Consider the following 24,691-nt stretch of genomic DNA (forward strand, 5'->3'; position numbering starts at 1 on the left):
GAGTATTCTCAAGGGGTCAATGACACCTTTTCTATGGTCCCAGGGCAATAGCATAGGTAAGGATCGGCCCACAGGCAGCAGGGCTCTAACTTCTCTCCAGCACCACATGCACTTTCAAAAAATCGGAAGCCAGAGCGAATCCCACCACTAGCGAGGTTTGGTCAGTCACTTCAGTAGGGGCAGAGGTTCACCCAGGCGCTGCTACCCTATTCCCCTCCGCCTTGCCCAAGCAGCTCTGCACACTTGTGCCCTTGCCCAGGAAAAGAACCTTGAGTGGCCAGTACAAATAACCACTTCAGCTGGCTGCAACCCCCAGCGCAATTGATTTTTAACGGAAGAAATGAAACGTCGGCAGTTTCAGGTCAGAAGACTCTAGCGACTGCTCCTGGGAGGATGGTGGGGTGATCTGGCAGGGAGACAACAGCTCTGCTTGGGAACCTAGCAAACAATACCAACCAGAACATCTCCTCTTGGCTTTAGTGTGTGTGGGTGTGTGTTTACCTTCTTATGGCTCAGTAGCTGTTCCCAAGGGCAAATAATTAAGTGCTAGTTGCTCCTGTTTCAGGTCGTAGGGGAGGGAGCACAGGCAGTGCAGCATGGCCTGGAGAAAAGAAGGTAGGCTAGAACAGGCAGAGCTCATGCCCTCTGCCCTCCTGCCCCAGCCAAAGTTAAATTTTCAGTGATGATGATTTAATTTCATGTCCCATAAGTCCCAGAGGCTCATATTAATCCTGTACTTTTCCTTCACAGCATTTTATTTGTTTGCACATTAGTTCCCTGGGATTTCATTTTGTTGTATTTAACTGGCTGTAGCCTCAGGTAGGAGAACAAGTACAGGGCCCACATGCTCTCAGTTGCTACCCAGGCATTTTGACACTTGTGTTTACTGGAGAAGGGGGGGTAGGCTTGCTTTCCTGACTGGGGCTCTGTAAAACCCTTGCTGAGACGGCACATGCCCACACTGATGCATGGCATAAAAAAAAAGCCCACCTCCGCCCATGCAGACATCAAGCCACACCCCTTTAGGGGAAAGATTCCGTACCGTTCCCTTTACCTGACAGACAGATCAGCAAGAGAAAAATAAATTGGTGTGATTCTGAATGTTCCCCAAGTTTTTGAAAACAGCTGCACTCTAGTGGAGGGGTGGGGAACTAGGACGCCTGGGTTCTATTCCCACCTCTGCCAGTGACTTGTTATGACACCTCACCGCTCTGTCCAGGAAAAGGCACCAAGATCTAGTGCTGAAGAGGGTTAAGTAGTAACTGCATTTATTATGTCCAGGAAGATGAGTTGGGCTCCTTGTGCAGTTGCTGTGCTAGGAACCCTGCCTGCTAGTCGCTGTAGATACAACATTTGAGGTTAGTACATGAGCCATCCAGAGGCAGGGATGAGACTAGGCCTGAAGCATCTTCACTCCCGCAGCAGCCCCTGGGCAGGGCAACAGCTGTGATCTCTCTCTGCACAAAACACCTCACTGTTCTTTTGCCAGAGCCGGGAGAAGTGGCAGCTCAGCGAGAGAAGGCAAATGAGGAAACGCATTAGTCACGCCAACCCCTGGCTAGCTTGTGACAGTAAATGAAAAATTAGCAGGTAGGTGATGTCTCCTCCGGAGGCCTTTGATCCTGCTGTGACTATAATGAGACCAAGTGACTGAACACAAGGGAGTTAATAGAAATAAGATACAGAATAGCAAAGGGCTTTTTCTAAACACTCTGGAGTTAAATTAAATACACTTCTCCTGATTTCTATTCAACAGCTCCACTCTCCTCGCATCAAGCTTTGGGTGTGAAAAAAGGCCAGGCAGTGGCTGGATTGAATTATCGTGTTAACTAAACATGGGCAAATAGAGTGTGCCTGTGAGGATTTACACCGAGTTAAAAACCCATCAGGGAGTGTAGCATCTCCAGAGGAGTTCCCCTCATTGCATATTTACCAAGTGAGCCCAGATCTGGCAAGTAGCACCCAGCAACACGATTGCACACCATAGGTGCTGACTCCATGGGTGCTACGGGGATGGAGCACACACACAGCCCGGCAGCCACCCCCGCATTAGCTCCTCTCCCAGCACCTCCTGGCCACCGGTGATCAGCTGTTCTGTGGAGTGCAGGAGAGGAGCCAGGGAGGGGAGGGAGGCAGCGCAGGGGCAGGAAGAGGTAGGGTGGAGTGGGGGTGGGACCTGGAGTAGAGCGGGGGTTGAGCTCCCCCTGACAACTCAAAGACAGCACCTCTGGCACAGCTTCCTGTTGGACGGCTACCACCTTGTATCCCAGTTACCATTTCACACACACCCTCCCCCAGGAAACCAGAGACTTGGTCCCTGCTCCTGAAGTCAGTGGAGGTAGGTGCAGGCCCCAGGACCGGGCTGGAGAGACTCAAGTGCAGGATTCTAGTTGAATCCTCAGCTTGTGTGCATGAGTAAATCCACCAATTTCACCAGAGCTCAGCTGATTTGCACAAGCTGAGAATCTGACTCATTTACTTAACCAGTTGCAGGCCTCCCGGATGACAAGGCGGCTCTCTGCATGTTAGATAGCAATAGAAACCTTGGCAAAAATGACCCTGAGTTTGGTTCAGAATGATGGCAGAATTAGAGAAATAAGATTTAAAACATCTCTTTAATGACCTGGGCATGGCCTTGTGAGTTCTCGCTTTAAGAAACCAAAATGTGAAGAAAACTATTAAAACTATCCTAAGAAATGGGGGTGTTCCTGGCCCTGGTGTGGTCCCCATTCATTAGCAGACCATTTCAAGCTGTGACAGTCACAGTTGGGGGGTGGAGAGCAGGGCTGGAAGATGTCCCCATTTTTTCACAGAGAGCAAAGCTGTGGGCATGCGCCCCCAGTTAACTGGAACCAAAAATAAATGGATGGACATTGTACTGGATACTTTATAGCTATAGCCACATATGACTGAGCATTTCAATTGGACAAGACACAACCAAGAGCATCGCACTGCCCATGTTAAGTCCCAGTGCCCAGCAATGGAAGACTTCAGAATTCACACATTAAAGTGCTTTCTACAGTTAGATTTGTGCCCCGTATCAAATAGCTGCTGCTTTATTATTTTTTTGGTCCGTCAGTAGCTGAGGAAATGGGAAAAGATCTTCTGGCTGGTGCCAAAGAGCAGGGGAAACTCATGGACTGAGATTTTAGAGTCTCCCTTATGGGATCAATCCCCAAGAGTTCCACCTGAAGTGGTTATCTCCAGATGGTGTGTGACAGCAGTAACATGGATATAGGCCAAGTAACGATAGCCCTAACCCTGCCCCCCTCTGTACCCTCACACCTCGGACTCTAGGCTAGAGATTCGTCTCCAGGACCGGGCAGCGTAAGGACTGTTCATTCTCTGGGCTGCCAGGAGGTCCCTCCTCTCCGTATTGACCATCTGGAGGAAGGACGGCTCTGCTCTGCTTCGCTCTGTACAGTCTCTGTACATGCTGTCAAAGTACATGGTCCTCCGGCTGTCCTCTTGGACCAAGTAGTCCCTGCTCCTGGGTGCCCAGGGAGCCTGACTGACACAGCGCTGGCTGGTCCTGGAGTGTTCGCAGAGCGGGGGAGGCCCCTGGTAAAGCCGCCCCAAGTACATGGGCAGGTTCGTATAGGAGTTCATGTAGGCGTACTGTTTGTGCACCACAGTGGAGGAGGCCCGGTGCACGCCGGTGGCATTCTGCAGGCATGCCTCCCCGTAAGAGGGCAGCCTCGCCGCCTGAGAGTGCAGGAGCCGCTGTCCTTTCCAAGGGAGCCTGGAGTTTGCCTCTACGCGTTTTCTGTTGCACAAAGCACTGGGCCTGAGGGCTTCAGTGGGATAGTACATTGGTGTCTGCCTCAGTGCCACACCGGCTTTGGGGAAGAGATCTGGCACATCTCCTCGGGCGGAAGACTTGCCGTCGTATCTCCGGATGCCTAGGGAACGGTGTTTCTCATTCTGCTCCCAGGCAGACCTCAGCAGGCTGGCTCTCCTGTTCGGCTTCTCCTTGCCCAGAAGGGGTAGCTCCACTGGTTCCAGTTCCTTGAACACAGTAACTAAAGGTCTGCAAGGCCTGTCGGCTTTTGAGAAGGAGCTGTGCATGCAGTCAGGAGGCAAGAAAGGGCTCTTCTCGGAAGTGGAGAACAGCTTTGCCAGCTGGGCTGGGCCCCCGTGTCCTCCTTCCCCATACACCAGGTGAACATTTGGTGGGAGCTTCTCCTTTTCCTCTCCCCTGGAAACAGGGCGCTTGTGCTCTTTGTAGATGTCTGGGAGGGGAAGCTCCCTTTGAGTTTTCAGTGGTGAGAGGGGAGTGCTAAGATGGTTTCCCAGGGGCACGCGGCTCCCGAAATGGGATGGAGGCATGGTCCTCACCAGGAGGTGCGGAAAGCCACCCACGGTGGAACCTGGAAGAACTTTATCCCCAGAATAGCTTCCTCTAAACTTTAAGGGGTGAAGTATTGGAGGTTGCTCATTTACTGCCCTCCAGTTTTCATTAGCTGGCAGCCTAGAGTCCACAAAGGGCTGTTGGGGAACAGAGATGGGTGGTGGAACAGCCCTCTGGGCACAGTCCCGCCCAAGCTTCTCTGTTGTGGCCATATTGGAGGAGTAGGGTGGCCTGTTGGACACACTGGTGTTCTGGACAACAAGCTGAGGAGTTCTAAGGGAGAACGTGGTCTGGAGGTTTTCGCTCCGGTTCGTCCAGTTCTCGATGGTGCGCGTGGCATTCTCAAGGGAGCTCCCAACAGTGGCTGTTGACACCATGTCCTTGGCAGCCTGCAGCATCTTCAGCACGTTGACTTGGGCAGAGTTAGCGGTGACATCGGGAGTGCGAACACGAACAGGGCTCTCCAGATTCTGGACTCCATTGAAACAGCTATAAATGCCCTGAAAAGCAGAGAGAGAGAGAAAGTGGGCAGAGCAACCCTGAGTGCAGGGGGCACAGGGAGGGAGGTGAAGAATGATAAATCAGTGCATCTTGGGTCCTTGGAAGGGATGACCCAGGGCAATCACTCATGTACAAGCTCCATGTTCATGCAGGATAAAGTGGATAAATTACAGAACAATGATAAACACCCATAGTTGAGATGGAGAGCAGCCCAGGACTGGCCTGAGGTCACATTGCTGTGGGCCAGGAGTATTGTCTACTGTGCAAAGATCTCTGTATTACTTCCAAATACCCTGATTCCAAACATCTTCCCTTTTTAGAATAGTTTCCTCCCACTAGTGACCCAGTGGACTCATCCCCAGAACAAGCACTTTGATCAGCAGTGGAACTTGAGGGCAGAACACCATCCATCCCCAGGCCTAGCCAACAAGCATGTCTCCACGATGTCTTCCTCCTGCCTAGAGAAACCCAGACCTTAGTCTTTCCCTCAGTTCTCTCACTTACTCACCAGCCTCGCTTTGAACAGCATCCCCATTAACTTTGGTTTCACACCAGATGAGGTGAGGGCTTGTTGGAGCACAAGCCATATACTAAACTCAAGGCATTTCACATGCGATAAGCTATCTTGGCTTAGGAATGTGAAAGTGACAAGGCCAGGGACTGGCGCATCCATTCATTATTCATTTCTTTGGTGCGCTTTTAATTGGTGCTCGATTGTTTCATGTGAATTTAGGGCTGGGAAAAGGCTCCCACCAGAGAACCCCGCAGCCATTCAGACAAGAGGCTTGTTTTTATCCACAGAACACAGACACTGTGGGAAGCACAAGCTTCCTCCCTCCTGCCCCAGCAATGTGCCTCTGACTTGATCTGGAAGGACATCTCTAAGGGGGAGAGGCCAGGCCCAGTCAGTTCTTGGGCCAGTTGTGAAAGTGGATCTTTGATTCAGAGTGTTATCCCCAAGGAGCAGAACCGAGCCCACATATCCCTCTCACGCAGCCACCAAAGAGCCAGCAGACGTTGGCAGCTTTTGGTTACTCATCAGGACCGTATTCTGATCAGTAGCCTGGAGGCAAAATACTCAGCATCCCATTACCAGACACCCACTCAGCCCTTGCTCCTGGTGACAAACTAGCCCCTCCTGAATAAATAAGCTCAATAAAGAGCGACTTGGGGGGAACATGGCCACGTAGTGGAAACGTGTGGGGAGGGCACTTACCCTGCTTATGGCCAGAAGGAAGTCAAGTTTGTGCGACTTGGGGACAGAGTGGCGCAGTTTCCAGTACACCAGGTGCTCCCAGGCAAAGACCAGCAGGCTCAACCCCATGGCCACCAACAGCATGTAGAAGACCCCGGCCATGTTGTCAATGTCTAGCTTGCTGCTCATCACCTCATTCTTCTCATTCTGGCAGATCCCCGACAGCCAGACGGTCTCCAGTTTCTGGGTTTCCCCTGGGAAACAATTACACACACAGGGACAGACTGAGATTCTAGCCAGATGCATCCTGTGCCCTTGCAGCATGAGGCACCGACCCCCTCACTTCACAGTCTAATGTCTACGTTGTTTTAGGAGCAGAAAAGAAATCCACTGCGTCCCAGAAGTTATTAATAGAATTCTCCTCTAGTCAGCCTTTAGGATTTCTCCCCAGTTTGTGCCTTCACCGAACTCTCCTAGATTTGAACGTGTGATAGCCTTTTTCTGACTCCTTGATTTCTTCCCCTCCACACCCATCTCTTTTCTCCCCATAATTCTCTTCCTCTGTCCTGATCTGCCTCTTTCCCCCTCTCTTCCCCCCTTAGCTCTGTTAGGTTTTACTCCTGAACGTCCCGTTCCTCTCCCCCGCATGCCTTTATACTTTGCACACAGATCACTTAAGGTCTCAAAGCTGCCAGGAGAGTTTTATTGCCTATTAGCGGGAAGAGAGAGATTGCAGAGAGAATAACATCCAGGAGAGGCTGGGCCCAATTGAATGTTAACCACAAACAACCTGACAGAGAAGAACAGCTCTCTGAATACTTCTTGATGCTTCCCCTAATGCACAGCTCAGACCACAGACTGACTGCTTGACTACACAGAGTCCAGCCAGGGCTCCCTAAGGTACTAGGAGACCAAGAGATTCAAAGCTGCGTGCCATAGATGACTTGCATGTGGCAGGTGGAGGAGAAAGCTAGGGCCAGGATTCCCAGCTGGTATACATTTACAGCAGCTGAGGATCTGGCCCCTAGATTACAGGGATGGAGCCCTAGATGTCTGGGTTAATTCGCAACGTAAGTGCTGGTTTTGATGGACTGTCTGATCCTCTTCCAGTTTTAATGGATAAATACATTTTTAAATAAAACAGCAGCATGTTTGTGCCAGAGAGAGACAGGAGAGGAAAAGGGAAGAGTAAATAAGTAAGGGAAGGTGAGAGATAGGAGAGCCACCTTTGTGCGTGTCTGATTCTTGGGTAACGCTGTTTCCCCAGCTTTGCAAGGAAAGAAGTGCAAGAAGGGAAGGGTTAGGCTAACACGGTCACCCAGTCAGAGGAGTGACACCACTCCCCAGTGCTGAGCGGGGAAAGAAATACCCACCATCTCCCAGGAACTGCAGAAGGGCCAAGTCAATTGGCCTCTTCCACTTGGAATCCTTCTGCAGAGCAATGCCATAGCCGGTGGTAGCAAAGACCTTCCCGCTGCCAATGGTCACCAGCTTGCAGCCCTCGTCCTTGCCAGCCATGTAATTCAGCACAGCAGCATCGTAGATAAAGGCGTCCAGCTTCCTGGAACCAAACAGAGAGTTCAGGGCAAGGACAGCAACAGAGGAGATGGGAAAGGAGTGGCTGGGGAAGGGAAAGGGTGAGGAGATACCGGGAAGGGAGGAAACAGAGTATCCACAGGGGCTTTGGATTCAGCATCTCATGTCAGACAGCCGGGGAGGAAACTTGGATGCTTCCCTTTCTAAACAAGGAGGAGCAGCTAATGGTATTGAGGCTCAGCAGCTAAATGGTCAACAAGCCCAGATTCAACTAGAGTTTTGGCTCCAAATGGGAGAAGGCTACCCCCAACAAAATGCTTTCCTCAGGCCAATATCATTTTAAAGGCAGTGACATATCTATAAAGATCACTTTGCACACCACTGAAAGGCAGCCACCTCTGAGGTAAAAGGTGGCAGCTGTTTAACATCACATAGCAACACTCATAACAATTAAGGACACAAAATGAAGGGAAAAAACCCTGTCCTCCATTGAAATTGAAGAGGTGATCTAGGGGATGTCTACACTGCAATCAGAGATATGACGGCAGTCTGTGTAGACATACCCCCGCTAGCTTTGATCTGGCTAGTTTGAAGAACAATCATAATGAAGCTGTGGGAGTAAGGGCGGCAGCATGGGCTACCTGCGAGAGTTACATACCCAGGGTCTAGGCAGGCTTGTACAGTCCATTCTGCCATGGCTTCACTGCTATTGTTCTTCAAGGGAGATAGATCGAAGTTACCTTGGGTGTGTCTACATGTGCAGCAGTCACACCTCTGACTGCAGTGTAGGCATATCCTCAGGTCAACAGCCTGTAATCAGCAGAGGCCTGGTCTACACTAGAAAATTAGGTCAGTTTAACTAGGTCGGTCAGGGGTGTAAAAAAACCACACCCCTGAGCAGTATAATTCATCTGACCAAAGTCCCTGTGTAGACAGCGCTAGGTCAATGGAAGACTTCTTCTCTTGACCTAGCTATTGCCTCTTGGGGAAGTGGATCACCTACACTGATGGAGAACCCCGCATCTTGGCATAGGTGGTGTCTGCACTGAAGCACTAAAGTGGTGCAGCGGTGCCGCTGTGTAGACAAGCCTGAGCTAAAATTTGGCAGCAGCAGGATACAGTTGTTAACACGCCTGTGCTCATGAGAAGTGCCATAGGCTCAGTAAGGACTACAAGCGGTCAGGACCTCAGTCTGCCCTCTCATCTGGAAGATGGTAGTGCCGGGAGGGAATAGGTACTCAGGAGATACCCAAAGAGAGGGTGGATTTCTTACCTGATGCTCTCTGCAGGGACAATCTGTGTCTCTCTCTCTCACTCCCTAGTTCCTACCCACTCATCCCCTTTGAAAGCTAAAGGCTATCGTGCAAGAGGATGAGGCATTCTTAAATTACTTGATTCACTATCGAAAACGCACACGCACCAGGTGCCAGATGGAGATCTTGGGACAGCTCCTTCTTTACTTCTATGGCGCTACACCCCCCTCACAGCAGTGGAGGACCTGGCCCTGTATGCTTGTGTTAGGTGGTGGGAGCTCTTACCTGGAGTAGTCTCCTAAAGTCAGGCATGTTGATCTGACTTCATCTCCATCCCCCCACGTTTCTGATAACGTAAATACCGGATGACGGTCCCTTCCTGCCCCACCCCAGGCATTTTGGGGGTAGAAGCCTATGCATGCTCCAGCTATGGAGGCACACTCCTGTTTCAGAAGAGTTGCTCTTAAAGGGAGACGTACCCCATTTTGAGGCTGGTCAGGGCATCTTCCACCGAGCGCTGGTTGTATTTCACCATGTGCGTGTGCATATCTGGATAGTTGCTCCGAATGTTCCTCTCCGTGCTGCCGTTGGGAACGGTGCCGAAGCGGAATGGGGGATACTGCTCCTGGGGCCGTTGGAACTAGAACAGCAATCACCACGAACAACAATCAATTGCCTGGTCCAACAAACAGGCCCAGCATTGCACTCCGGGCCTCCTCCTGGATTTTCTACTTAGCCCAGTGATAGACCCAGGCTCTGTTTTCACCCTCACCTTGAGCCCAGCTTCCACTCCATTTCTACCCCTTCTATCTATTCCCACCTTGTCACTGTCAACCTGTATCAGCACCAGCACTGGCTGAAAAGTGGGATGATGCTGCCACAAAAAGTTTCCCACTTTGTCAAAATTGGTTCGATTTGGCCAAGGTGGAACAAGTCCATGGGAGAGCTGGGAATCAAACCCAGGCCTCGTGACCCTTAGTCCCACAAACCCTAGCCATTGAGTGCAGGAACCCTATTTCCTGGCACTTGCCCCCCAAAGGCATTAGATTTATTAATAGGTGTTCCTAGCTGGAGACCTGCCTGTGCTCTGTTAGCAAGAGCCTGGCTTAGTGGAGAGGAGAAAGGGACACACAGGAAAGCTACTGGGTCCACTTCTATCATAGAACACGAGAATCTCCTATTGACCTCTGTGGGCAATACTTGTATGCTGTGGTGGGAGAAGAGGGCCCACAAGTCAGGTTCTGCATTAGAACATTGCTCTCCTCTCTCTGCTCTTCTCTTTGGTTTTAGTCTCTCTCTGCTGGTCACTCTGCTAGCTCTCCATCTTGGTTTCTCCCAGGTTACTTCTCTCAGCCTCTTTTTTGTTCCTTCCCCCTCCACCCCACACTCCGACCATTCAGCCTTCAAATCTGTTCAACCTTAGGCAAAAGGAGTTCTTGCTCCCTCAAGACTGTGATTCCATTAAACTCCTCATCTTCAACCCAACCACCATTGGAATAGTGCCCTAACCCCATCCATTCGCCTCGCCCTCTCAACGCACACTTATCCCACCATATTCTTCCTGTTCAGGATGTACACCATGGGCTCCTAGTCCCGCTCTGCCCCGGAGGGGTGTCACGACTGTCAGACTGAGGCACACACATTCAGAGTAAGCAGTAACCACGCTTAATGGATTCTACACATTGCTCCTATTGCTGGTATCCACCAGCAGTCCACGCTATGGAAGCCTGACTTGTTCAGAAGGCAAAGCAAGTCAGCTCTCTTCAGTCCTTACTTGATTAACCTAACATACCTACCCTACTCATTCTGTGTGTTCCATACCCAGCCATGGTTATGCCCCCACGCTTCCCCTCCCAAACTGTGGTTATTTTCTGCGAGTCCTCCTCACCTTCTTGTCACTCAGCCCAGAGACGGTGTCAATATATTGCTCCTGGATCATAAAGGCTGCCAGGTTAGCTGTGTAACTGGCCAGGAAGATCACTGCGAAGAAGGCCCAGATCAGCACCATGATCTTACTTGTGGTGCCTTTTGGATTCTCAATGGGCACCGAGTTATTAAAGACCAGGGCCCACAGCAGCCAGATAGATTTGCCAATGGTGAAGGAGGGCCCGCCGGACTCTGGGAGGAGAAAAGGAGAGAGGCTTTGGGTAGTTCAGAATGAACCTGGGCCTTTTGATAAACACAACACGGCTCTCCAACCTCAGGCATGCTGCTGCCCCAACTTATGTTTCCTGGAAAACAACTAGGGACGATTCCTCCTGGCTTTTAGCCTTGAGCTGTAGATAAATGAGATTTTCAGTTATGCTACTGCCTTTTTATACGTGTAACTCACCACCAAACAACATGGGCCCAGGTTTGCTTTTGGGGAAAGTTTTTTTTTTTTCCTTCCTTAATTCCTGCATTCACTGGTGGGTTCGGTATATGGAGAGAGGAAGTATTGCCTGAAGCCCAGACACCACAAACAGGGTAACCCTTTCTGGGCCCACATCCTACCCCTAACATGGAGCAGGTAAGGCTGGCTGTGTTTCAGGGACCTTCAAATGACTGTCAGAGATTCCCTATTAATGTAAAGATCTACCTGCTTTGTTGAGTGGAGCCAATTAAAAGCTGGCTGTTCACCTAAAACTAAAATATCTCGGGGCCGTGTCCCAACAAGCGCCGGTTCTGTCTCAACAGGAGTCAGTCTGAACACTGAGCTTCTCCCGACCTACACTGAGCATCTCAGCACGAGCCTGTCCCAACATCTGATCTGTTGTAGATATTGCTATAGCGCTAGTCCTTGCAGCATCCAGGCACTGAGTCTTATAGAAAACCTGGTAGAGATTCTTTGGTGCTTGTTTTGTTCCAAAGTCCTGGTGAGAAAGCGCGAGAGGAATCTTGCCAGGACAGAGTATGTGGCCTAGGCAGGTTCTGGCTGGGCTGTGAAGGAAATCTGCCAGACCCATTTCTGGTGAGGATCCAAGACTGGACTTCAGCACAGAGACATAGAGACCTACTATGTAGCAGCTTTTCTGACTTCACCTCCGGAAATAGCTGGATGGTTGCCGCTCTCTGCAGGAGAGAGTGAAATGGAAATGCATTTTGCTGCCCTGCCACCTCCAAACAACGTACCAAAAAATTAAAACTAGGGGGAAAGAAGGAGACAAAATGAGAAATGAGGCACGAGACTCGAGAACAAGCCAGCGCTCTCTGGTGAGAGGAATGGAGCAGCAGGGTTCCGGCTGGCCGAGTTCTGCTGGAGCCTTTTTTCATTTGGAAGATGAAAGCTAAAAATAGATTGTGTATTTTTACTGTGGGCTCTAGGCTATTCCCTCCTGGTAGATACCAGCTTCCTTCTGACACTCTCCTTTCCTCCCAGTGTCTAATCCCTGACTGAACGGCAAACCCTCCAAGGTTGACGCTGAGAAACTGTCCGGGATCTCTGAAACTAGAGCAGGGAGAGGTTTGGTCCTGGAGTGTTGGTGCACAGGGGAGTCATTGATGCTGCTTCAAGAAGCATTTTCATTATGCGCCCGTCAGGATGGATGTGCTTTAATGAACATTCATCAAGGGCAAAGATGGCACCCTGGCCTGGGGCTGACAGCTCCTCAAAACAAATGCGAGAAAAATCTCCCCAGCTAGCTCGGATGTGGGAGCTCTTAGCTAGAGCAGACAGCAAAGTAATAGGCTGATTGGTCCTGCTGGTGACAGCCACAGACAACAGGTCTGGAAGGAATTGGATTCACTAGATGGTCACCATGGACCCTTCTGGCCTTGGAATTTATGAATCTATCTCCACAATGGGCATTGGCAAAAATCCCACGTCAACTTGAAGTGGCCCGAGGAATCTCCGGCTGGCATCCTGTATTGCAGAGCAATGGGGGAAAAGACAGAAGCGTGTGCACAGTTAAGGAGAGGGGTATTTTATGGCTTTTCAGTTTCCCATGTTGATGTTGAAGTAGAAGACACTGCAGGTACCGTTTTGGTACCTGGTGCTAGGCAAAGAGACTCTCAGAGGCCTGCTGAGGAAAGGAAGACTCCCTCCCCCAATAACAGAGGCTGGGGAGTGGATGAGGCCCAGTTGATGGAGGCTGGGGTCTGCTTTGCAAAGGCTGAAGCTCTGCTGAAAGAGACTGGGAATCAGTTCCCTCCCCCCCCCCCCCCGCACTGTAACCCACGGATGTGGCTGGAAACATGACCCTGGGATGAGCCAATGCTTCCCCAGGACGTGAGGGGCTGTAAGAACCCATGGCATTACTATGGTGCCTTCCCCCTCATAAAGCAGAGCTCACAGACTGCAGCTGCCTGCATTAAGTGTGTGGGGGGTGGGGAGGGGCAGGGTGCTTGTGACAAAGGGCACCGTCCCATTACGCAACATTTGCTCGTGGTTCCTTTAAGCAACTTACTTTTGCCGCTGGTTAGATTCTGGTTGTAGCCGACGGGGCTGAAATATTCGAACATGAAGACGGTGATGGCGACCACAGTGAGACACATCACGAACATCATCACCCACACAGCCGGGCTGTAGGGCTCTGCAAGGCAAGAGGGAGGCAGTCAACTCCAGTTGTGCTGCATCTGGTCCCATGCGTGTGTCACTATAGGCGACTGGACCCTCCCACCGAGTAATACGGCAGGACCCAAACCTAGAGCCTCAGGGAAAATCCCCCTCAAGCTTCACACAGGATCATGTGACCCTATAGAGACAGATATACCCTTCCCAACACAATACATTTGTGGTGATCCTATTAGTGCCCTTGGATCTAAAGGGCATCAGGATTACACTGAAAGATGACCGATAGCTCCTGGGTGTCCTCATCTACAGACTGAGCACACGCTAAATACTCCTGTCTTGCTATTTATTAAGTAACTCAGAGTGGGAGAAAGAGGGAAGTAAAAGGGAGAGTCTCACTCACAGAAAGAGCTAAATTCAGACCTGATGTAAGCAGGTTGAGAAATTAGCCAAGGGCAGCTGGGAGAGAGAGAAACCAGCCGTGTAAAACCGTCATGAAAATTTACCAGCCCAGGCATAAAATCTACTCACCTGCCCTGATCATAACATAGTGACACAGGAAAAACTAATGAGACATTACTCACCTGTCAGAAAGTTTTCAAGTAGCACGGGTGAACAGGTGTATGTTTATTAGTAGTAGTATTGTTAAGGCCCTACTTCATTTGTGATATTGTGGATCCCGCAATATTAGGCTTCCGCTGCAATTTGACAGTGAGAGCCCACGGCAGAAAATCGTGGAAACGTATTTGCGGTAATAAGGTCCATTATTACTTTTCCGTGATTTTCCATGGCTTCTCCCAACTGAGCTGCAATTTTTGGACAATCATCCAAAGTAGGGCCTTAAGTATTGTTTATTATTTGTATTACTATAGGACGTAGGAGCCCTACTCAAGGACCAGGGTCCCATTGTGCTAGGTGCTGTACAAAGACAGAACAAAAGGAGTTCACAATCTAAAATTAATCTGAGTGGAATAGAATCTTGCAAGGCTGAGTTTAGAACTGAGTGAACACTGCAAACATCTGTCCATGAATATTTGTTTGAATGCATCATTTATTCAAGAAACAGTGTTCACATCCTGTGTGTGTTCATTTTCTCATCAGTGAATGAGCTTCCAGGCAAGAACATTTGTGGAAACAAAACATTTTAAGTGGATATTGCAGAACATTAGTGAAAAGTGAATTTTTAAGTTGTAATCACGAGTATTCACTCCAAAAACCTGATCCTAAGAGTTACTTTAATCCAGTCAGGGAACAGAAACATGCCATGTAACCTACATGTCCAGCCAAAACAGCTCAGGAAGTCAATACTTGGGAGGAATTGCTCTCACACCAGCTGCAGATTGAGAACGCTGATTTTTCTGGAATTTACTCATTGTCTAGAATTCTTTCCTGAATAATTTCTGCAAATAATCAATCTCATGGCTGAAACATTCACCAACAGAAAAAAAAGGACAAAATACATCAGATACGTTATTAAATTTACTGAGCCAGGGCAGAGATATATAGAGAGAGGGAGAGAATGGGATGTGGAGAAAGAACAAGGCAAACACAAAAGAAGAGTTTCAGAGTAACAGCCGTGTTAGTCTGTATCCGCAAAAAGAAGAACAGGAGTACTTGTTAGTCTCTAAGGTGCCACAAGTACTCCTGTTCTTCTTTTTACAAAAGAAGAGGAGACGCTAAGAGAGGGACAGAGACATCAAGAAGGCAGGAAGAGGTGTGAACAGAAAGAGGCACTCAAGGCAGAGAGAGACCAAGCGGAAGAGACAGTGGCAGTTGCTGGGTGACAGCAGCAGACACCCAGAGTGATAGAGCTCTGTCGTTAAAGGGCAGGCTGAAGGATGGGATTAATTCAGGCCCTCAAAATACAGCAGCAGAGGCCCATTTGTCAGCATGTCCTTCCCTGTCAGGGAGGAGAAAAACTTTATCTGATGGCATCAGATGCATTTCATTAGCATGTGGAGGGAGCTGGGCGAGCGGGGGTGGGGGGGGTGGGGGGGGAGGTGCGGGGAGGGTGCGGGGGAAGAGAGAAGGAACCTTTGACCCTGGCTTCCCCCTGGGCTTAGCTTTCCTACACACAGTTTGCTGGTGAGATGACTGTGCAGTAGGAAGAGAAGGCCCAGATCTGAAGACTGCAGAGAATTAAAGTCCAGGGGCCTGATTCTTCAAGTAACTGAAATCAGAGAGGGTGACTCGGCTGGAGTTAGGGGACAGCAACACTTTTCTGGAGGGGGGGCGGAGCCAGGGGGGCTTGCTGCCCCTCTGTCTCCATAAGCTCACTCCAGTGTCCTGGCACTGAGTTTATCTGTCCTCCAGTGAAGGTGGTGACATTGGCTCCCTCTGGAGCAGATACACTCTACTATGAAGTGCCGGGGAGCCTGTACATTTCTCCTGCAATCCCACAGCACAGGAGACAGGAAGCTCTGGGGAGGAGGAGACACTCGTAGCCTCTGGCAGCAGAACGGCTTTGACTTGACAGCGCACAGTTTAAAGAGGCCTTCAAAGCATATACAGGCTTATGCCAACATGTGTGCAAACATACAGAACAAGGACAAGCTCAGACATATGCACAAACATAAGCAGGCATACCCAGACACATTGTGCTACACATGCCCTTTCGTAGACATTCTGCATACACACACTGACATGCAAGCTTGTACATACACACAGACATACATGTACACTTATATGGAACAGTTCACACATGCAGCCAACAATCCACATGTTCACACACGCACACTTTCCTAACAGCAGGTACTCACATACAAAAGGTGCATATGTACACACACACACAAAGCAAATATACCCTCCGCAACATGAAGACATGAATTCTTTGTCACGCACACTCAAATACATCACCACAGACGTACCCATACGTGTAGCAACATATAGTTACACACACTTATTCACACTTTTACACACACACAGAGCGAAACTGGCACATGCATGCAATACACACTCCTGCATATCACATACACGTACTGAACACAAACACAGATGTAGACTCAGAAATGTAGGGCTGGAAGGGACCTCCAGAGGTCATCTATGCAAACCACCTGTGCTGAGGCAGGATTAAGTAAACCTAGACCATCGTTGACAGGTGTTTGTCTAACCTGTTCTTAAAAACCTCCAATGACAGGGATTCCACAACGTCCCTAGGTAACCTGTTCCAGTATTTAACTATCTTTATAGTTAGAAAGATTTTACTAATATCCAACTTAAATCTCCCTTGCTGCAAACTAAGCCGATTACTTCTTGACCTGCCCTCCGAGGACTTGGAGAAAAAATTGATCACTGTCCTCTTTATAACATTCCTTAACATATTTGAAGACTATCATCAGGTCCCCCCTCCACCTTCTCTTCTCAAGACTAAGAATTGGGCATGTTTTCAACCTTTCCTAATAGGTCATGTTTCCTACAACTTTATCATTCTTGTTGCTCTTCTCTGGAATCCAATTTGTTTGCATCTTTCTTAAAGCGTGGTGCCCAAGACTGGACACAGTACTCCAGCTGAGGCCTCACTAGTGCCGAGTATAACAGAACTATTACCTCCCATGTCTCTCGTACAACATTCCCAGTAATACACCCCAGAACGACATTTGCCTTTTTCCAGCTGCATCACACTGTTGATTCTCATTCCATTTGTGATCTACTATAACCCCTAGATCCCTTTCTACAATACTGCTGGCTAGCCAGTTATTCACATGTGAAACACGTGTGCACATACAGGGACAGACTCACACAACATGAACTGCAAACACACTCATCCTCACGTAAACACAAACATGCAACATGCACTGCTAATCAAATTCACACACACTCACATACAGCATTAAACATCCATCCACACACAAACTTTTGTCTTATTTAAACTTACAGGTTATTTTTCTGGAAAGCACTTCAAAATCAATCATCTTCGTTTTTTTTTTTAACCGTAATTACAAAATTCAAGTGCAGAAGAGGCAAGAACTGGATTTGTGGAACGAACCCCCCCAAGAACATGCTCAGCTTGGCCTCCACCTAACAAGTCCCTGATTCAGTTTAATAAAATAACTATTGCATACAACCTCAGCCACTTGCTTAGAGCAAGAAAGGAATTCAGTCTTGGGGCCTGCCCAGACCTTGGCCTGTAATGACATCACCAGCAGGGAGACTGATCAGTGCCAATTTGTGGAGGTGACTTTTGTGACATGGACCCTTATACCCTGGGACCTTGTCTGAGACTCACCAATTCATTTCACAAAGGCCAGTGAAAAACCACCAGCAGTGATGGGCTTTGACTTCCACTGATCTGGCCCATAGTCAAACCAGTGGTAAAAGTCTCTATAGCAGTTTAGCCCTTAAACTACCCTGCTCCATTTTAATCACTGGTTCATTGGACTTCAAAGTTTCCTGGTCTTGCGATCAGTGTCCCATCTACAAGCCCCTATAACACAGGCACCAATATAACACCAATATATTAAACTCCAGACAGTCTCCCCTAGGTTCCAGGGGGAGCCTAGAGGGACACAGAGAAGAAGGCCCATGGGATACAGGAAATGAGCACAACCCGTCAGAATCTGGAGAAGTGGAATCTAAGCTTCCGTTTTGACACTGACTGAAAGTGATGCCCTCAATCAATGCATGGCCAAGCAGCGACTTTGTATGCAGAGGACACTCTTGGCTTTGCCAAGATAAAATGAATTGCATCTCATAAGTTAACTCTTCCATTGCTGATCCTACACAGAAAACGCAGCACAGCCAATGTCCTATCAAAATCACGGGATGATAAGTTCATCTGGCAGCTGTCAAGGAGCTCAGCCACCAAAAAAAGTTTGGAGAGCTATTCCTATGCATGGGTAGTAATGACAGTTCTTTGCACTTTCATAGCACCTTTCATCAGAAGAACGCCAAGTGCCCCATCAGACAATTAGTTCAGCCTCCCCAGGCCCCTGTGGGGTGGGTGCCATTATAGTCATTTTACAAAATGGGGACACTGAGGCAGAGAGATTGAGTAACTTGCCCAAGATCACACAGCAAGTCTGTGGCATAGCCAGGAATAGAATCCACAAGTCCAGAATGCCCCCAATCCCCCTACCTAGCAAGAGACAGGTTAGAATGGAAATACCCCGACATGACGGGGAGGGGAGTTGAGCCCAGACAGGAATATCAGCCCTTTGATGGCATCAGCAGTAAGTCTCGTCCCAGAGAAATCAAGCACCTCTCTGGCTCAGCCTTGCTTCTGGGTACTCCTCACCATCTGAATCCACATGACAGGCACATTCCTTGGTACCAAAATGGCCCACAGCCACCACATTTACACAGAGCGTAGTCTAGGCTCCCCATGGCCTCACCAAGCCCAGACCCACTGAGATTCACCCGAGACTCCAGAGCTGGGCCTGCCTTAACCCTCCATTTTTACTCTATGCTTTTCCCCTCCTTGAACGCACCGTGCTCACCCGCAGCTCCACGCATAGAACAAGCATCCACCCTGGCACCAGGTTGGCTCTGCTCACCTAGGAAGGCAGAAGGCGAGACTGTCCCATTGCTTCTAGCCACCATGACACTAATGCCGGTCTCCACAAAGGGCACAGAGAAGTCCACAATCTCAGACCGCTCCTCGTTGATGGTGAGGGACCCTATGGCCATGTCCGCTCGCTGGTAGTACACCTAGAGGACGACAAAGGAAGCAGCCAGGTGAGTCTGGAGCTACGCGAGCAAAACTGCACGCCAGCAATTCACAGGGGACCCAGCTCCAGCATGGCTAACCATCAGTCTAATCCCACCTCCCTTTGCTAGCTGAGTGGCAGAGAGACTGGCCCCAAGGTGACCCACTCCCCCTTTCCCCATCCCAGCTTCAGAGACTGGCTGCACAGGAAAGATGCCTCCCTTCCCGATTGGTTCTCCCCTAAGAAGCTCAGGGCCTGATGCTCAGTGACCCCACATCCCTTTGACTCCATTCTGGCAACACAAAATGGGTGGATACGGCCCCCACAGGGCCACCCTGGCTGTTGCAGAACTGGGATAAAGGCCCTAGGCCAGCCTTGCTACCATTCCCAGACGTAGGGGGCAGATTGGGGGCATGGTTATAGCGCACTGCACAACAGCTCTCCTCTGCTGCCGGGAGTCCCAAGGGGATGCACAGCATATGAGTTAGAGCAGCCAATGGTACCACAGGGCAGCAAGGCCCCTGCACAAGCTACCTTTGCCCCTCCCTAGCCCTTAGCACAGGAATGGAGCAACAGACTCAGGTCCTTGGCCTCTAGGTCAGACTCACACTCCGCAACTACCTCCTTCCTTCCTTCCCACTCACTGGATTCCTGCCTTGCGACACACTGGGCCGAGCCCTGGTCCACAGCAGTCAGTGAAAGTCTGGACTGAATGTACATAGGGACCTCGGACCCCAGATAAATAACAAGAGCTGGTCAAAAACTGGAATTTCTGTTTTGCAGGAAATTTCAAACATTTTAAAAAAATTAATTTGTTCCAAATCAGAGCGACTAAATATTTTTGAAACATCCCATGAAGCAGAAATTTTGAAGTTTTGCTTTAAAATTAAGAATGGCCATACTGGGGGTCAGACCAATGGTCCATCTAACCCTGTATCCTGTCTTCCAACCATGGATGGTGTTAGATGCTTCAGAGGGAATGAACAGAACATGGCAATTATCAAGTGATCCATCCCCAGTTGTCCAGTCCCAGCTTTTAGGAGTCAGAAGTTTAGGGACACCCAGAATATGGGATTGCTGATCCCTGATCCCTGATCATCTGGTCTAATAGCCATTGATGGACCTATCCTCCATGAATTTATTTAATTCTTTTTTTTAACCCTTCACAATATCCCCTGGCAATGAGTTCCACAGATTGACTGGGCGTTGTGTGAAGAAGTACTTCCTTATGTTTATTTTAAACCTACTGACTATTAATTTCATTGGGTGACCCCTGGTTCTTGTGTTATGTGAAGGAGTCAATAACACTTTCTTATTCACTTTCTCCACACCAGTCCTGATTTTATAGCCCTCTATCATATCCCCCCTTGGTTGTCTCTTTTCTAAGATGAGCAGTCCCAATCTTTTTAATCTCTCCCCAGATGGAAGCTGTTCCAGACCCTTAATCATGTTCCAATTCTAATATATCTTTTTGAGATGGTGCAACCAGAACTGCACACGGTATTCAAGGTGTGGGTGTACCCTGGATTTATATAGTGGCATTATGATATTTCTGTCCCTTAATAGTTCCTAACATTGTTAGCTTTTTTGTCTGCCGTTACACATTGAGCAGATGTTTTCACAGAACTATCCACAATGACTAAAGCTCTCTGAGTGGCAACACTTAATTTAGACCCCATCATTTTGTATTACATTGTCAACATTTATTTTGTTTGTGCTTTTCCATTACTTTTATAATTTTGACCTTATGTCGGGAAATGTCATATTATGCGCTACTATGCCTGACATGTCCCGACATCTTGTCAAAATAATAAAAAAAATGGAAAAACAAGCAAACAAAATACATTTTGAAATGCAATTTTAGCTTTGACATAACATTTAGAATTTTTTCCTAAACAAAATTCATGGAAGTTGATGTGATTTTGCCAAAAATTTCCATTTTGTGAAAACAGCATTTTCCAACAAACTATTTAGACAAAAAAATTCCCAAACAGCTCTTTCAGATAACACCTGTCTGGGAGAAAGGGAGCTTATTTCCTGCTAATGCAAAAGTATCCAATAAAATAAACAAAAAATACATGAAAATAACACTGCTCTGGAAATTAGTAAGAACACAACATCAGTGACTCATGGCTGCAAAGCTATACAATTAGGCAGCCTCAATAGACTGACCACCACCTCTGAGCTCCTCTTGCTTTCCTCTTGCACCAGAAAAAAGATAGACCATATGCATCAGCATGCTCTGGCTGCTTGGTGCTGCTTCAGTGAAACATATCAGCTTAAATCTATTTTAGCCAGGTTTACAACTACTTGGCCTTGCTGATCAATGCAAAACAGCTTGAGCATACCAGGGAATCGGGCCCAATAAATGTAAATAGTACACACACATACTAGGTTAAAGAAAGTTAAGGTTGCAAAATCAAGCACTTAAAAGTTAGGAAATGCCAGAGTTAAGGATACCTGTGCAACCTTAATTTCGCCCCCTTGTGCATATGCATTATGATACTGTGCTTGATTATGTGAGCATATCCTATTTTCCCACAAAACTCCTGCCTCAGTCAGTGAAAAGATAGTCATTCAATATGTCTTTTTACCCTCATTCAACGTGTGGCCCCAGGCACACCATCCAAACTCCATACTGAATACAAAATGTCCTCCTGGGCATGACTATGATGTTCTCACCATAGTACCTGAGTGCTTCACAAACATTAATAAATGTATCTTCACCACACCCAGGAAATTAGGTGTTGGTGGTGTCCCCATTTTACAACTGGGAAATGGAGGCACAAAGACATTAAGGCCAAAATTGTCAACAGTGCCCGCTAATTTTGGGTGGCCACGTTGAGCCATCTAGGGCCTGGTTTTTCAGAGTGCTCAGCGTTTTTATAGCAATTTGTATATTCACAGCACAGCTTCAATCTACTTCAGCTGCAGCTGTGATTGCTCAGCACTTCTGCAAAGCTGATTCCAGGTGGCCTGCCGGGCACCCAGAAAATCATGAACGTACAATGACCAACTAGGAACATTTTGGTTTCAGTGGTTTGCCCAGCATCAGAGAGGCAGGGACAAAATCCAGTTCTCCAGCCAGTATTCAACTTTAACCATGAGACCAGCCTTTCTCTTCCTTCAGTTCCCTGCCTCATTCACTACACACCTTCCAATGTCTGCAACAAACACAGCAGAGGATCTACCGACAACAGCCTCATTCACTACATAGCCTGCCTCCTTTTTCCCTCCCACTCTTCTCCTATCCAACCTCCTGCACCCCCACATTGCCTGCCCCCATCCCATGCTGCTATGCATTCCCCTACATTGACTCCTGCCCCCCACCCCATATCACCCTGGCTCCTACCCCTCCTCTGATCCTACTCCTCCATTGTCCCCCCCACCCCTCTGCATTCCCTTCAGGTGCATCCTCCCCCACACTGCCTGGGAACTACCAGGGGAGCACTGAAAGCACATGCAGAGAGTCTCCTTACTCTCACTTCTGGTGCTTGGCACCACAGTGGCCTCTGGCAGATGGGAGGAGCAATTGCAGGAAATGGAGCCCCAGGTTGGAACATGCTCAGTACAGATGGAATCTTTGGAGAATTTAGCTGCCAAACGAACAGGTCTCTCGTGAGCATGTGCTAACTGAGATTTTTTTTTGAGGCTAATAAAAATGTACCCAGATTGGTCCAGGTTATGGGAACAGCACAAGGCATATCACTGATGGTAAGGTAAATGTCTTGCTCCAAAGCACGCAGGCACTAGCGCTTCAATGATAGTATGAATTTTTTAAACTTGGACAAAACAATGTACTTTTCCCTAATCTCAAACATCTCAACCATTTTAGCTAAAATTTCCCCCAAAACATTCAGCATAAGGCAGACACCCAAATTTCAGCCCACACGGTTAAAGTTTGGAAAAGTTATAAACAACTGAAAACAATCATAATGCAAAATGTTAGGCAGTACTCCCAGCTTTGCCAACAATTACAGCCCCAGCATCATGCAGGTCATATTGTGCCCTACCCAAGCATGGCCAAGGATCAGAAACTGCCTCCAAACACTGAAATTCTGACCCAACTCAAATGGGAGACTCCTAGTTCAGATCATTCCTGCAAATATTTTGGTAAACTGATTGCAGGCATGGCCCTCCTTGAGGAAAGGTGCCTTGTGGGAATGGGTCACACCTGTCCCCCTACCTCGCCAATCATGCCATTCCAGATGCCACGCACTATCTTCCCATGTTTTCCATTGGTTACCAGGTAGAGGTCGTAGGAGAACTTCACTGCCTTGGCCAGCTTCTTCAGGATATCAATGCAGAAGCCCTTGCAGCAGAGTTTGGTGTAGGGGTCCACAGGTCCATCCCCACTGGAACCAGGACATTAAAAATAAAAACCAACACAGACATCGGTCACTTCCTTCAGAGGATCTCCATGGTAATGCCAAGGCCATTCCACCACCTATGCCACCTCATGCAGCATTGTAGGCAAATGCAGGGCCTGACTAGTCCACACAGTGCTCAGGAAGCAGCAGTAGGGTTGTTAAGCCTGATTCTCACAGCCCTGCATGTTGGGTCATCGTTCACGTCCATGCAAAGTGAGTGTAAAATGCTACCATGCCAGAATTCTCCCCTCACATGCCACCAGCCATGATGTTTCAAATGCACTTTTCACAAGAGCAAAATCTCAATATAAGCAGCTTGATTCTCTGCTGCCCTGCCCCTCATGTAGAGGTTAAAATTGATGCAAAGTACGTGCGATATGCTACTGGTCTGATCTGACTTGGTAGCATTTTACACCCACTCTAGACTCAACTTTGCATTGGTGTATGTGACTGCACAAGGGGCAGGGTGGTGGGGAATTAGACCCAATGTACGGTTAGGCAGTGAGGAATCAGGACCACAAACCAAGTCCAAATTACAAGGAAAGAGGTGGCCTTGCCAGTCAGCTGGAAGAATAACTTCCCAGGGGGCTAAGAGGGTAGCTGCAGAATACCTGTTGCTCCCCTGGGAAAGGAGCACACGTCTCTCCACATGGGGGTGAGGGAAGCTTCTGAGTAACATCTGTGATCCCTTGTGTGGGGAAACCTAGCTGCAGAATAGCCCCCCCCACCTCCCGATTCCCAGTGGGAGGAGGGTGTATCCTTCCACTTGAGGAAGGAAGGAAGGAAGGAAGGAGGGATGGAGAGAGGGAACTGTGGAAATGGCAAGGCAACAGGGGGGGCTGCTCCAGCCGGGAAGTGAGAGAGACGCTCCAACAGGCTGTCTGACACAAACTTGATCAGAGACTTGCAGAGGTCAGCCATAGGCAAGTGATTAATGAGCGTGCACAGGCCTGCCTGGCTATGTCCCTCCGGGGGCACTTTCCAGGCCAATCTCCTTGGCCACCTTTTCAGAAGGCTGTCTCGAGGGAGCCTGGGCCGTAGCTCTGGATATACAGGCTGGCTCTCCACACACACAGCCCTGAAACTGTAATTGATGGGCCAAGGCAGCAGCCAGTCTGGTGGGAAAACACAGCATTTATAGACACTGAACTGATGCCTCAGAGTCTGCTCCAGGGACTTCTCGCTGTGTCGGAACTAAAGTCTACCGTGAGCCAGAGGCTCCCAGCTCTGACAATCGGGACTGGACTGCAGCCCAGTTCTATGCAGCATCTCCCAGCTGTGAGCATCAGGCCTGAAGTCAGAGCTATTACAGCCAGCATAAGAAATCCTGCCTAAAATTCCTGTACTGAAT

The 24,691-nt window shown here is 48.7% G+C and overlaps 1 protein-coding gene across 1 annotated transcript in view; it reads right to left on the reverse strand.

Moving 5' to 3' along the window:
- Positions 1–2,869: 2,869 nt before the first annotated feature.
- Positions 2,870–24,691, reverse strand: part of GRIN2C (glutamate ionotropic receptor NMDA type subunit 2C) — a 46,753-nt gene continuing 24,931 nt past the window's right edge. Inside the window, exons 6-13 of the mRNA XM_054047492.1 lie at positions 23,157–23,325; positions 18,818–18,971; positions 13,222–13,347; positions 10,725–10,954; positions 9,316–9,476; positions 7,421–7,608; positions 6,069–6,301; positions 2,870–4,851 (exon numbers count right to left, since the gene is read on the reverse strand). Of these exons, the coding sequence (XP_053903467.1) occupies positions 3,280–4,851; positions 6,069–6,301; positions 7,421–7,608; positions 9,316–9,476; positions 10,725–10,954; positions 13,222–13,347; positions 18,818–18,971; positions 23,157–23,325 (2,833 nt within the window). The 3' untranslated portion in view covers positions 2,870–3,279. The remainder of the gene's footprint in view (positions 4,852–6,068; positions 6,302–7,420; positions 7,609–9,315; positions 9,477–10,724; positions 10,955–13,221; positions 13,348–18,817; positions 18,972–23,156; positions 23,326–24,691) is intronic.

This window comes from Malaclemys terrapin, chromosome 13 (assembly GCF_027887155.1).
Source record: "Malaclemys terrapin pileata isolate rMalTer1 chromosome 13, rMalTer1.hap1, whole genome shotgun sequence".
NCBI lineage: Eukaryota > Metazoa > Chordata > Testudines > Emydidae > Malaclemys > Malaclemys terrapin.